The 13,688-nt window shown below is 26.1% G+C and overlaps 3 protein-coding genes across 3 annotated transcripts; 1 reads left to right on the top strand and 2 right to left on the bottom strand.

Annotated features, from left to right (window-relative positions):
- Positions 1-2,946: 2,946 nt before the first annotated feature.
- Positions 2,947-6,994, bottom strand: LOC105368548 (SH2 ankyrin repeat kinase). The gene is made up of 14 exons (XM_011507572.1): positions 6,579-6,994; positions 6,353-6,490; positions 6,060-6,223; positions 5,794-5,979; positions 5,401-5,485; positions 5,141-5,299; positions 4,857-5,059; positions 4,608-4,772; positions 4,340-4,532; positions 3,999-4,246; positions 3,813-3,921; positions 3,574-3,742; positions 3,378-3,504; positions 2,947-3,206 (listed from the first exon to the last, which is right to left on the bottom strand). The coding sequence occupies exons 1-14, from the start codon at positions 6,652-6,654 to the stop codon at positions 3,009-3,011; spliced, it is 2,220 nt and encodes a 739-aa protein (XP_011505874.1). The 5' UTR covers positions 6,655-6,994; the 3' UTR covers positions 2,947-3,008.
- A 1,491-nt stretch (positions 6,995-8,485) lies between these two features.
- e(y)2 (enhancer of yellow 2) lies at positions 8,486-9,013 on the top strand. The gene is made up of 2 exons (XM_011508284.1): positions 8,486-8,535; positions 8,732-9,013. Exons 1-2 carry the CDS (start codon positions 8,486-8,488, stop codon positions 8,961-8,963), a joined length of 282 nt encoding a protein of 93 aa, XP_011506586.1. The 3' UTR covers positions 8,964-9,013.
- Positions 9,014-9,511: 498 nt separating this feature from the next.
- LOC105368547 (PQ-loop repeat-containing protein 1) lies at positions 9,512-10,672 on the bottom strand. The gene is made up of 4 exons (XM_011507571.1): positions 10,426-10,672; positions 10,219-10,355; positions 9,832-10,048; positions 9,512-9,748 (listed from the first exon to the last, which is right to left on the bottom strand). The coding sequence occupies exons 1-4, from the start codon at positions 10,617-10,619 to the stop codon at positions 9,559-9,561; spliced, it is 738 nt and encodes a 245-aa protein (XP_011505873.1). The 5' UTR covers positions 10,620-10,672; the 3' UTR covers positions 9,512-9,558.
- Positions 10,673-13,688: the final 3,016 nt, after the last annotated feature.

Genomic DNA, 13,688 nt, shown 5'->3' with positions numbered 1-13,688 from the left:
ACAAAATGTACAAAAAGAAAAAAAAAATGTGTACAACAAGATATAAAGTTGTACTTTTTCTAAACATTAATTGGGATGTTAAAAATTTTTTCCGTTTACTAATCCCTTACTAATATTTAGTTCGTTATAAATGGAAAAATGTTTAGGCCTCGAAATTCAAGTGTGAAGGAACAACGTGCACAACATTATTTTCGAATTTTGTATAATTAGCAGTAAATTTTATTTTGCATTTCTTTGCAATTTTGAAATCTCGAAAGAATTATTATCGGTTATTATGAGATGTAAATGATCAATCATTCATGTATGGAAATTTCACAATTACCATTCGATCATAACAATAGGATGGATGGCAAAACAAGTTCATAATTTTTGCAAACTTGATAAAATATTTCACTCGAGATGAAGCGTTGTACAATTTGGTAATTATTATAAAGATAAAGAATAGGGAAGGATGACAACAACAACAAAAATAAATAAAAAAAAATTTAAAAAAAAAAAAATTAAAAATAGAAACGGAAGCGAAATAAAAGGAGTGAAATGTTTATGCTATGTTTATATGATAATAAAGTAGAAAAGCGCTTTTTAAAATTAAACTTGGGAAGAGATTTAGAAAAGAAAAGAAATATATATATATAATATGTACATCTCTGTAATTGTATATGTATGCACGCATGCATGCGTGCGTGAATGCATGCGAACAAATATAAATTATATACGCGAGTGAGAATAAAATAGTAAAATGCAGAGTTAACGAGAAAAACAAAGTATAAAAAATAAAATTATGAAATGATTCATTAGTTTCATTGTTGCTTCGTAAGCACATATATGTATATAAGAAATAAGTACGAGCGAGAATTTTTTCGTTTAATTAGTAAACAATCTTAAGGAAGCAACAGTTTATAGAGAAAAAAATAAAAATAAAAATAGGTTCTTTGACATTTTATTCCAAGATTTTCCTTTAGTTTCTTTCTATTCATATATGTGTGCGAAATATACATTTAAGACGAGAATTTCTCTTGAAGGCTTATGCAAGCTGGGGGCTAATAAATTAGTTGATCCAGCGGGATCAAACGTCGGTCAATTAATTCCTCGCAGGGATGATGTAATTGGGGATTTAATGTTCTGTACATAGAGTTGGTCTCCGTTATTATTTATTATGTTTCTCGTTATTTTCTACTTTTAAATGCAAGTGTAATTTATATATATAAGCCGAAAAAGCTATTCCTTTGCGATGCAAAACTTGCGTGTATCGTAATTTTTTGTATGGAAATAAAACATAAATAAAGAAGTTTAATTATCCCTGAATGGTATTTATTGGTAGTTTACTGTAATCGTACACTTTAAAATTTCTTTATATATTCCAATTACCAATTATATTAACTACGAATTTGACGATCAAATGGAATATAAACATTACATCACATACAATTGCTGATATAACTGCAAATCCAGACAATACAAAATAAAGGTATTTTTTCGTTATTATTTTTATTTTCATATATAAAAATGCAATTTTTTTTATCATTTCTGTACTTATATAGAGTGTCTATATGTATTTCATATACACGTTAAATATGTAAATATTGATATATTATTAATAAATGTAAAGTAATAAAAAATGTAGCTTACACGTCGTAAATGTTCTATTTCAAAATAAAATTATTTTCAATTCATAAAAATCACATTATTACATATATCGAAATTAATTTATTATAAAATGAAATATCTAAAAAATGAAAATTCTTCGTTAGATACAAAAAATTAGAAACGAATCAATTTAGTGTAAATTTTATTTAAACTTGAATACAAAAAACAACATTAGGTTTCATCTTCATGAAATCGTATTTAGTTTCTAATATAAATATAATTATATTTCTTTAGTTTAATAATGAAAAAATATATGAAATGAATTAGTCAAAGTAGATGAAAAAAAAAAAATAAATAAATAAATAAAATTAAATCCAATCATGCGAATATTTTTTGCAAAATTTTTGAGCCAATTTTCTTTCATTTAACTAAAGTTGAAAATTTTTGAACAGTGAAATTCAACTGCTAATTTTAAATCTGATAACTAGAAAAATATATTTACAGATAAACAAGAAGGATATTTGAAAGATTTTACTGTAATTTTTTTTAACATAATTACACACACACACACACACACACGATGATAAGTTTTAATTCATTTCATGTATAAAACAATTGAAATAATTCCTTTATACTTTTAACCGTAATATCCGTCTATTTGAAACTTTTAATTTATTATATATAAAAAATTTCTGAGGTCTTAAACGATTATTTGTATAATTAACTTTATATTAACACGTAAGTCACATGTTCTAAAAATAGTTTAGACAAATTTTTATCGCGAAAACTTAGGTATTAAAGCGTTTTTAATTTCATTATGCTATTAGTAAGTTGTACTATACAATTAATTACAACTAATGTACTAAATAATGTACTATACAAATATACAAAAAAATTTCATTATATTATTAGTAATAGTCCATGAAATCCGTATAACAATTAAATTCAATTCTATAATAATCTCATGATAATTACGTCTTTATTTACAATTATATTACGAGCAAAAAATCATTGACATTAATTTTCTATTTGATGATGAGTCGTATGGTTTTTATGAAAATCAATATTTTATAATTTTGTAAGAAAAAGTGATTAAATTCCAAATTATAAAACGTCATTATTGAAAAACGGTATTTTTATTTCCTATATAATATTCATATAAAAAAAAACAATTTAAAAATTTGTTGTTTCATGAAAGCATATCGTACAATGTTCGTTATAAAATATATTTAAACGTTTTAAATATGTTATAAATTGCTTACAAAAATTCTTAATAATATATAAAATTTCAAAGCGTATAAGTTTAATCAGTACAATGTGAAAATAGTTTTTTTTGTTTTTGTTTTTGTTTGGATTTCTTTTCTTTTGTTTTGACACACCTGTAAAAAAATGATACAACAATTATAATAATTATATTATTATCAGCTAATATCGATAGCTGTTATAAGTTCTCTGATATTGGCGTACTCCGGATCACTGCTGAAAATATCGAGCAATTCTTGAAAAGTAGGGCGATCTGATGGAGAATATGACCAACATTTTTGCATAACTTGATATACATGATTTGGACATTTTTCTGGCTGATTGAGTCTTTCACCCTTTTCAACGAGATCTATCACCTATTAACGACAAAAGCAATTAACATACAATAATATTTAAAAATATATACATAAAATTGAGATTTAAATTATTACTAATTTATTACACATAAAATAAGAATAAGAGAAATTGCGTAAGAATGTTATTTTGTTTAAATATGCATTATAAATTAGATATTATGGTATATTTACTTCTGTACCACGCCTACTTCCATATGGCTGCTCTCCGTAAGAAAACATTTCCCACAATGTTATTCCGTAGCTCCACACATCACTAGCATGTGAAAACGTTCCAAAATTATAAGATTCAGGAGCATACCTTAAAGTACAATTAATTATAATAGATTATTAAACACAATGTATTAGCTGTATCGATGATTATAAAAACCATTTTATGGGCCATTTTCCTCCTGCCGTAGCTTTGTAATAATCATTTGAGCCGAATGTTCTTGAAAGACCAAAGTCGCTTATTTTAGCTTGATGTCTCGAAGTTAGCAAAATATTTCGCGCAGCCAAGTCTCGATGAACAAGTCTTATCTCTTCTAAATACTTCATACCTGTTCAACACATTTCAAATCGTTCGCATAATGTTATACATGAAATTCTCAAATAATTATGTGCTCTTACCACAAGCAATTTGTGAAGCCCAAATTTTAAGCTCGTAATTTGGACTTATTCTGTCTGGAAATTCTAAAAGGTATGCTAACATAGAGCCAAGTGATACTAACTCTTGTACCTAAAAAATGGAGAATATTTTTGCAAATAGTTGGAAAATAATATTTATATGTATATTCTGTTTGTATATGCCAATACCATTAACAATGGTGGACCTTCCGAGAATCCAATTAATTTAACAATACAATGATGATTAAATGTCATCATTAAACGCGCTTCTCTTAAAAATTCTTCACGAGTAGCAGCATTGTGTGTGTCGTGTAACATTTTTATCGCTACAGGCTCTTGAGTACCGGATGGTGAATCATAAAGTCCTTCGTAGACGGCTCCAAACTCTCCTTCACCTAATACTTCTCCAAGAATTATATTTTCCCCCGGTATGAATACTAATAAAAATACATTGTTCTTTGTAATACTATTTCAATTTAACAATCCTTTAAGATGTTAATGGAAGGTGCTTGTATCGTGTCGATGCTTACCTTGTTTTGTGGGTACCGAGTCATTGTCGTTTTCAACAATTGCAGGCACAGCGCTGTGTAAATCATTATCATTCATATGATTGTTAACAGAATTATTATCTATTTTATTTGAACTGCTTGGATGTAGATATGGCATTTCCAACGGATCAGAAAAATTTTTGGAATTTGAATTTTTCTTTTTCCTAAGGGTATCCTTTTAGAATAAGGTAAATTATCATTACTTTGTCATTTAATAAAATCTCTATTTACAAATATATCAAATGCTTACGCCATTAAATATAGATGGGGGCATTTCAGGAATCGGTGGCTTAGGTACAGGTACTATTGGATGAATTAATGGTCCTGGAAGTCCATCCGGCATACATCGATAATGCTCTATCACATGTTCTAACGAAGGAAGGTATGGTCCATTATCGATAAATAAAAAATTTCTCTACATTCATAAATATAGTTGACAAATTAGTAAATTATAAAACTCATACGACAACTTATTTAAATATTTCCAATAATAATATACCCGCTTTTGTATTTGGAAATGATAGGTTTGCTTATTGTACATGACAGTGAGCACGCGAATCCCATCGTGTCTTTCACTAAGGCGAACTAAAAACGATCCATCCAGATCCCCATTTTTATGCAAAAGATTAATTGCCTCCATTCTATCCAACGTCCCATGGTACCAATTACTTAATTTTTCCTTCGTTGATTTACTATAATTACCTATAATATATTTTTAAAACCAACACAATTAGGAGTGAAATTAACACAATTATTTTTTTATTGAAATTAGAATTATCTTACGTAGAATTCGTTCGCACTCCAAATGGCCGTTTCGTTTTGCACAGTCGGCTGGCACATCGTCGAATAATGATCGAGGGTTTGAAGGTGCGTTTGCAGAGAGTAATATTTCAATTACCTCCTGATGACCTTTAGTTGCTGCTATATGTAACGGCACCATTCCTGATGGAAAGCAATCACTTGTATAATAATTATACTGTGTAATGAAAATAGAAATAAAAATAAAATTTTAAATACAAACAACAACGAGGGGAGCTATTTACCTGTTTCTGTATGGCGAGCTTGAATATTGGCACCTCCGGCAATTAATATTTCAACTGTATTTGGAAGATTACTTTGGCAAGCATACTAAATGTCACGAATTAAATTATATAAACGATATATTAAAAACTTATGAGAATACATTTGCATTCAGACATAGACTTTTGCAAAGAATAAGACTAATTTTGCACAAAAAGATTTGACTTAATAATGAAAAATATAGCGCTACTCATTCGATTAATTCTAAAAGCAGTTTAACGTCGTTTAAATTTAGTTACTAATTTTACCTGCTACACAATTATCCTCTTATTTTAAGCTTATTTAGAAAAACAGAAATTTATTTATATTTAATAGAATTGTACTTATTGTATTATAGTTTATGTAAATAAGCTTACGTGCAAGGGTGTATATCCTGCCGTATCTCTACAATTAACACTGGCGTTACTTTGAATAAGCTTATTTAAAATTTCATCCGCGCCGCCTTTAGCAGCCAGATGCACCGCTGTTTGACCGGCCTCGTCCTTAGCATCTAAACTTCTGTAACCACATTTCAATAATTCTGACACTATTGTATAATTTCTCTGAAAGTTGTTAATCAATTAGATTAACACAATTAATACAATTAAGTCGTTTATAAAACATTTATAAAAGCATTATCTACTTGAATCGTAGCTCTGTGCAATAAATTCATCCTTCCGTGTCTTCTTGTGTCATGCGGTGGCTGTAAGCCTTTACAAGGTTTTCTTAATTTTGAAACGAGTCCACGATTTTCCTCCTGGTAATATTCGATAAGCGTGTCTAAACCATGTATAGTGGTTTCATCATCTAAATGCAAATAATTAATTATAAATTATAATTCACCAATACTAGTGTAAGTATTAATAATAATAAATTCTTTCATGGATCGATCAATTTGTCATATTATGAATTATCACATTCGAATGAAATATCTACCTATAGAAAAAAATGCATCTTCCCCGTGTTTTCGAATTTGATAATGCACAACTTCATCGTCATACAATACCGAAAGAACATAATCACCCAGGGAAGAGCCGCTTTCTCTTACAAGGAAAGTGCCATATTCTTTACCATCTAAAAGCACAATTATTAATTAATCAACCAGTCAGCTGAAATTGCAGCTTTCTAAATTTTATAAAACATTTCCAAAGGTATCGCTGACCTTCTTGAAGCAATTTTTCTGCATCCTCCCTTGACATATTTCCATGATACCAACACACATCATCCTCGGTGCCCATAATGCAAAACAATAATCTATTTATTTACGCAATCATAAGCATCAAACTGTGGAGCGACTCCAAAAATTATTATTAAATTCTATGGCAATTCACGATTTTCTCTTCGAAATCATTTTCAAATTCTATTACATGCCTATTGTTTCTGGACCATTTGTCATCGCTGTTAACAATTATCTACTGCCCCATACTCGCATACAAGTGCATTGTTTGTCAGGTATGCGTAAACAGATGACGATTGTGAGATTGTAAAAATTGTAAATTTGTACGTGCACGCGCACGCGCATAAGCTGCACAATAAAAGCAGAAAGTTGTACACAAAGCGATTCCGTAAACATGAAAGAAAGCACGAAAGTATCTCGCAGATAATAGATATTGTAGATGTCAATGTAAAGATGAATAGATATATTACTTTTGTATTAAGAAGCCATTAGAATTATAGAATATTCTCGCAAACTATTTATTAGCGATATGCTAATGTTTTTCGCTAATTAGTAAAGCACTTGCTTCATAGGAGATAAAATAATTTTTGATTTTGTTCATAAGCCATTTAGGAAGGAATTTGGACAATTAGTCGAATACGAAAAGAAGTAATTATCAACACAATGGGTATATTGGTGGTTTTTTTTTTGTTTTGTTTTGTTTTGTTTTTGTTTATAATTATATATTAATTATTTAACGTATATAAGCCTACGTAGGATTGGTTGCATCAACAATATAATTAATCCAGTCAATGTGCGTTTTAAGAAATTTAATCAATAACGTTGGACTTCTTTTCTTACAAATGTTTCTAAAATAGCATTTTAAGTTAATTAGAAACTACTATTTTCTTAAAGATCCTCGATATCAATAAAATGCAGTTGTAGCTAGCTTAAATATCAATTAAATATCGGAGAAATGAAACAAAAACAAAAAATATACATAAATAAATAAATAATTTTTTATTACAAAATGTTTAGAAATATAAGTACAGTTGATTCGATACGATATTTATTAAATATTTACTTTAGGCCATAATTCATATTTGCCAATCATCGCATCACATATTTCTATAAATATTTAATTCTAAAGTCTCAAATCCTTAATTATTATTCAAAAAGAATTTATTTTGTACTTCTTAATGGTATTTATTATTTTAACATAAATTATTATACATAGTAAACAAATATTGTGCAAATGTAAGAAAAAATTTATTTCAATAATTCAAGTAACAAGACCATTTTATTCGTTCTTCTTATTAGAAATTTATTATTTTTGATAAAAGAAAGAATTCATTTTACAACAAATATAAAACGACAAATCAATAACTAAAATGTAAGTTTATTTTACAAATGATTTTCCCAAGATATATTGAACGAAAATCAAATAGTATGGGAAAAAGGATGTGTTAATTTCTATTGGTATATTTTTACTTTTTTTTTCTTTATAATCATTATTAACGACACAAGTAAAATTGTATGCGCTGCTGAAATTTTCGATGATACGAACGAAAAGATAAAATGAAGACAAGGCAATTCCATCTCAATTGAAGTACATTTATCGGAAGAGTATATTTATCAATATCAATTCAAACGAATGAATTTAATGAAGGGAAAAATTCAAGATTGATCAATGTAAGAACATAATTTGTTACGAAAACTTAATCATTGCTTATTGTTCAACTTGATAAATAGTTTTTACTGCACCTATTGGTTAATTGGTCTTTTTCAGTATTACTTCAATTACACTATAAGCTATAACCTAAAATTCAAAATTATAATATACCGGGGTTCCAGTCACTCGAACGAATTGTTATTTATTGTTTTGATATTAAGGGTTGACGATTATTTTTGAAATGAAAACATCGCCACATCAAACGTTAGTGAAAGCTGGTGATCGAGACGGGTGAGTATTTCTTATTAAAATTATAGATATACTATTATTTCTATATGTAAAAAAATATAATGGGTGTATGGATTTGAAATTTTTTCTTTTTTCATTTTATATTTATTAATTTACATTGAATTTTAATTACTGAATAATTATGCATATTATAAGAATTATAAGATGCATTTAAGATTTATAGATAAATTTCTTATAGTTTGAAAGAATTGTTAAGACGCAGATTAGTTGAATGTGGATGGAGGGATGAAGTGAAACTTATTTGTAAAGAAATCATTAAAGAAAATGGTCAAGACATAACGTACGATGCACTCTTAGCCATGGTAACGAGTAGAGCAAGAAGTAGAGTTCCAGACGTGGTAAAAAAGGAGCTTTTACAAAAGATAAAAAATCAATTGTTGGCACAGGAAGAAAAACTCAAATTGACGTGATATTTATATTATAAGTAATAATTTTTTTTTATACATACAATGAAATATGAAGTAAGCATTAATAATATTAATCAATGGTTAGATTTATAAATCAATGTTTATAAATGTTTGCATTTCTTATTTCAGACTAGAAAGTTCTTCAGGTACAAATAAAACAATTAATTATATAGAGGATAAAAATACTATTATAATTAATAAAAATTTTCTTGGTTTAGCGATTATAAAAGAATATATCTCTCAACTTGAAATGAAATCTATAAAAGATAATGCAATCAAGTTTATACAAAAATATAATCAATAGATAGATAGATACACTCTCTTAGCTCAGTATTAAATAATGATTCCTATAACACGTAAAACTATTAAATTGGAACAATATGAGACACTGTGAAATACATTAAAAATTTAATGTTAGTCAAATAAAGTACTATATTAAAATAAAAAATATATTTCTTAAATATTCTATATTGTTTGATTAATTTTACTTTTCACTACTACCTTAATATAATAGTTTTTAAAGAATAAATTGAATTTTATAAATTTATAAATTATTTGTGAAAAATCTTTATTTTTACCATGTAAATAAAATAAAATTTTAATCTATTCTAGCAATTGGCCTTATCAATACTGTATTATTTTTATAAAACTGTACTTGGAAAAGTATTGCCAAATCTATTAGAATTTGAAGTCCTCCACACAATTCAAATTGGACTGGTGCATTTTGTTGTATAAAATACAAAGTTTTAAATATATCTCCTATGGTCCACATCATTACCATTGCAATACTATAATACAATGAACAGTGCTCTTATTTTGATTCGGTATAAGGTCTTTGTTACATTATTCTACATTTTACATTTTACTATACCTCATTCCTTCCGTTGATTTATTAGAAAAATTTCTAATAAATTGTGGTAGCCCTAGCATCGCTTCCGTTAATAAAGCAAATAGTCCAATTAATTCTACGAATATTGGAACATCTATCAAAAGATACATCATCACAGCTCCAGCAAATGCAAAAAGCAGCATGAAATCTACATATGATTGAAAATCTGTCCACTTCCAAAAGAATTTTGATTCGAAATCTATTTAAATTCATTGAAAAGAAAACGCATACAAGTATTTAAATAAGTAGTATATTAAAATAGAGGAAATAGAACATTGAACATCCAAAGATTATATATTTATATATGTGTGTGTGTGTGTGTGTGTGTGTGTGCGCGCGCGCGCGCGCGTGTGTGTGTGAAATATATACCTGTAAATATGCGATCCTTTTGTTTTATCAGTTGATGCTTATTCTTTATGTTAATACAAATTCTGATCATGAAAAGCATAGTGGCTATCATGAGAATACTTTGAATTAATAGTGGCAATTCAAAGTGTCTTCCAAACCTTAGAAAATATTGTCATTATAATATTATGGTATTAAAGTTTATTCATTTAAATGAAAAAGATATAATACCAGAAGAGTATACGCAAAGTGTTTGCAATTAGCAATGTAAGACAAACGTATAGTGAAAAACCTTCGATATCCTCTTTTTGTTTTATTTTTTTATATTGTGGAACGAATGGTATAATGCCTCCAAAAACCATAGCTGCAGAGGCTATCCATCCGGCAACATTTTTAATCGTCAATTCCTCATAAGTCTCCAACATGTTGAATATAAAAGTGAACTATAGCGGCATCAAAAGTGATTGACAATTTTTTTTACTTAACTATAGTTAAATAAAATCAAAGTAATCTTTATGAGTTATGATATATATTAAATTGTATCACACATAACGCATATTTTAACTCTCAATTCATAATTGTCTTAAATTTTTTACAGCTAAACTATCACTTTATCAATCCCCGCATAGAATCAATGAACTTACTTTGTTCTCCCAGACTCATTATACATAAATAATTTTTAGCTTTATTTTTAACTTTTGCCGTTTCATTGGTATCCATTGTTTGTGCTCTTGATACATTATAAATATTTTATAGATTTGGCTTACATCGTAACCGAAGAATATTGTATAATTGTCACTCTACTTCCAAATTATGATACTTGCAAATTTGGTTTAATATACTGTCAGCTGATTAAAATCTGTTTTATGGCCCGAGTCAGTGATGTCGTGTGAAACTTATTTAGTACTCAGTCAGTAATGGTACGTGTAGATTTTCTCTTCGTCGACCAAAACATTGTTCGTTGTTCAAAAATATTGTTCACGCAAACATATTTATTTTCATCTTGAAGATATTTTTGATTCGAAAGAGTTTTAAGTAAGTAAATTAATTTCTCATACTATATACGTACGCAAATCTTTTAAGCTGATAAATCGTAATAACACAATACAAGGCACTTTATTAATTTTTTTTTTTTTTTTATAAAAATTGTCATATTTTTTACGTAGTATGTCAAACAAATTTTGAATTTTTTATTTTTTAAGCGAATGCCGATGAAGAACAAGTCTCTATTCTAAAATATATTTATATGTACTTGATTATAGTGGCGTTGTAATGTATAAAAAAAAAAAAAGCTTCACCAACTATAAATAATAAAATAGCCGCGAAAAAATGTAGTTTTTACTCTTGATTAGTAGCTCTCGATTCCATAACAATGAAAAGCAATATTGAAACGAAACTGACATAATATTTATCATAATATCATCATAACACTATACTAAATAATAGTACTAATATTATTCATTATATTATCGTTAATGTATTAGTTTTTCGCGTTGGATGGTGAACAAAAACTCTTTGTTGCAACTATAAAAATCTGTCGTTGCTTTTTCACGATTGTAATTATTTTTTTTATAAATTCTTACGTAAATACGTAAAGTATTATATCAAATAGAATACATTATGAATATATCTATTAAATTTAATCAATACACTTTCAATAAATATATTAAAAATCGAATCATCTTAGTAATTGGAAGAACTAATCGAATGAATGGAGAGATAAAAAAATTTATTGTAACGTTAATTATTTAAGAGCCATTTCAGGAACAGCTGATGCTGATTGTATTTGGTAAATTATAAAAACTTGATATTATTAGCTGAATAGATCAATAATTGATTTAATATAATAATTCAATCTAATAATTTCGAAATTTTCATACAATTCGTTAATTGATTGAAACTAATGCATACTGTATTATTATAATTTCTATACTATTGTACATACCGTACCATTATATAAATAATAAAAAAAAAATATATATATATATATATATATATATATATATATATATATATATATAAATGTAATTTTCCAGTTTCACTTGAAATTTTCAAATTAAAACTACATAGATAATTTACAATTCTAAAAAAAACTTTTTAGAATAGAATAGAACTTTTTTTCATAGCGTTAACCAGGTTTCATGATTAATCGTAGATTAAATTATAAAATTTATTGTAAGATATTAAATTTTAAAATGGCTTGTAATAATCAATAATATATTGAATATGATTAACATTATTTTTTCCTAAAATCTCAAATTTAGAAATATTATACAAATCCAAGAATTTGTTCTATTTAGATAACAATCGATATAATTTATTTATTATATGTAAACAATAATAATTTAGTATTAAGTTAACCAAAGTTTTAATTAATAAATTAATTTAAATATATTTTTATGCATTAAATAATATTATTTTTTAATAATATTTCTGTTATTTTAAAAAAGTTATTGTAACATAATAATAATATGTAGAAGAAATATAAATACAGAATAGCTTGGATCGAATTAACAAAGTATTTATTCAATTAGTTTATTATATGGGCATGTTTCAATGAATTTTGACAAACAAGTGGAATATCTAATCTATTTGTTAAAAAATCAACAACAAAAAACAATATTAAATACTTTTTTCAGTGTAAAAATATTCAAAATAATTTCATACGTATGTTTTAACCATTACTTCTTTATTCAAGTAATACTTATTATTGAAATTGTTATCTATTAATAGATATTTTAAAATCATATATTTGATTAATCAATAATCTTGTTTCTCAATCAATATTTAGATATTTCAATTATAATTATTACCAACATATTGCTTGTTTATGCTTTATTTCTTATGACTAATAATTTATAATAACTGTAAGATGCCATTATAATTTGTTGAATAATTCTTACCAATATTCTGCATCTCTATGTATATATAAATATATATATATTTATATATATATATATATATATATATAAATATATATATATTTATATATATATATATATATATACATAAATAAATTCATAAAAAAAAAATTAGAAATATATCTATTACACCTTCGGATTTTCATGCAAAATTCTAATAATTTATTACATAATTATTAAGAAGTGTACAATAGAAATTGCCAAATTATTATTTTATCTATATACAGCTCGAAGAACTGATAATAATGAAAATGCCGTTTTTAAGATCTGAAAATAAATAATTTATTTAAATATTTCTGGATTTATTTTCATTTAGATCATTTTTTAGAGTATAAAAATTTACAATAATTATCATTTTATAGTATTACAAATATTTTCAAGATTTAACAATTATGGTTTCAATAATATAAGTGAACATTACAAATTCATGCTAACGGTTGAATAGAGTAAGAGAATATAAAATATTTGTTTATAAATTCAATTAAGAAAAATCTTTTACAAATGTCAACTATTATCGAATGTGTAATAATTTATAATAATCAGTAAATATTGTGAGTTTAAATTTTAATAAAA

Source organism: Ceratosolen solmsi, unplaced genomic scaffold (genome assembly GCF_000503995.2).
Source record: "Ceratosolen solmsi marchali unplaced genomic scaffold, CerSol_1.0 scaffold1, whole genome shotgun sequence".
Classification (NCBI taxonomy): Eukaryota; Metazoa; Arthropoda; class Insecta; order Hymenoptera; family Agaonidae; genus Ceratosolen; species Ceratosolen solmsi.
The sequence above is the reverse complement of the archived record's forward strand: the minus strand, read 5'-3'. Positions and strand labels throughout refer to the sequence as shown.

Bases quoted from the DNA above. Each gene is read 5' to 3' on its own strand.
- LOC105368548 (XM_011507572.1), bottom strand. From the start codon at position 6,654: ATGGGCACCGAGGATGATGTGTGTTGGTATCATGGAAATATGTCAAGG. The intron at 4,773-4,856 runs GTATATTATTAT...TTATGAATGTAG, and splicing joins ATTTCCAAATACAAAAGCGG to AGAAATTTTTTATTTATCGA. The intron at 4,247-4,339 runs GTAAGCATCGAC...TATTTTTATTAG, and splicing joins CTCGGTACCCACAAAACAAG to TATTCATACCGGGGGAAAAT.
- LOC105368547 (XM_011507571.1), bottom strand. From the start codon at position 10,619: ATGTTGGAGACTTATGAGGAATTGACGATTAAAAATGTTGCCGGATGG. The intron at 10,356-10,425 runs GTATTATATCTT...ATATTTTCTAAG, and splicing joins ACTTTGCGTATACTCTTCTG to GTTTGGAAGACACTTTGAAT. The intron at 10,049-10,218 runs GTATATATTTCA...GAATTTAAATAG, and splicing joins AAAGGATCGCATATTTACAG to ATTTCGAATCAAAATTCTTT.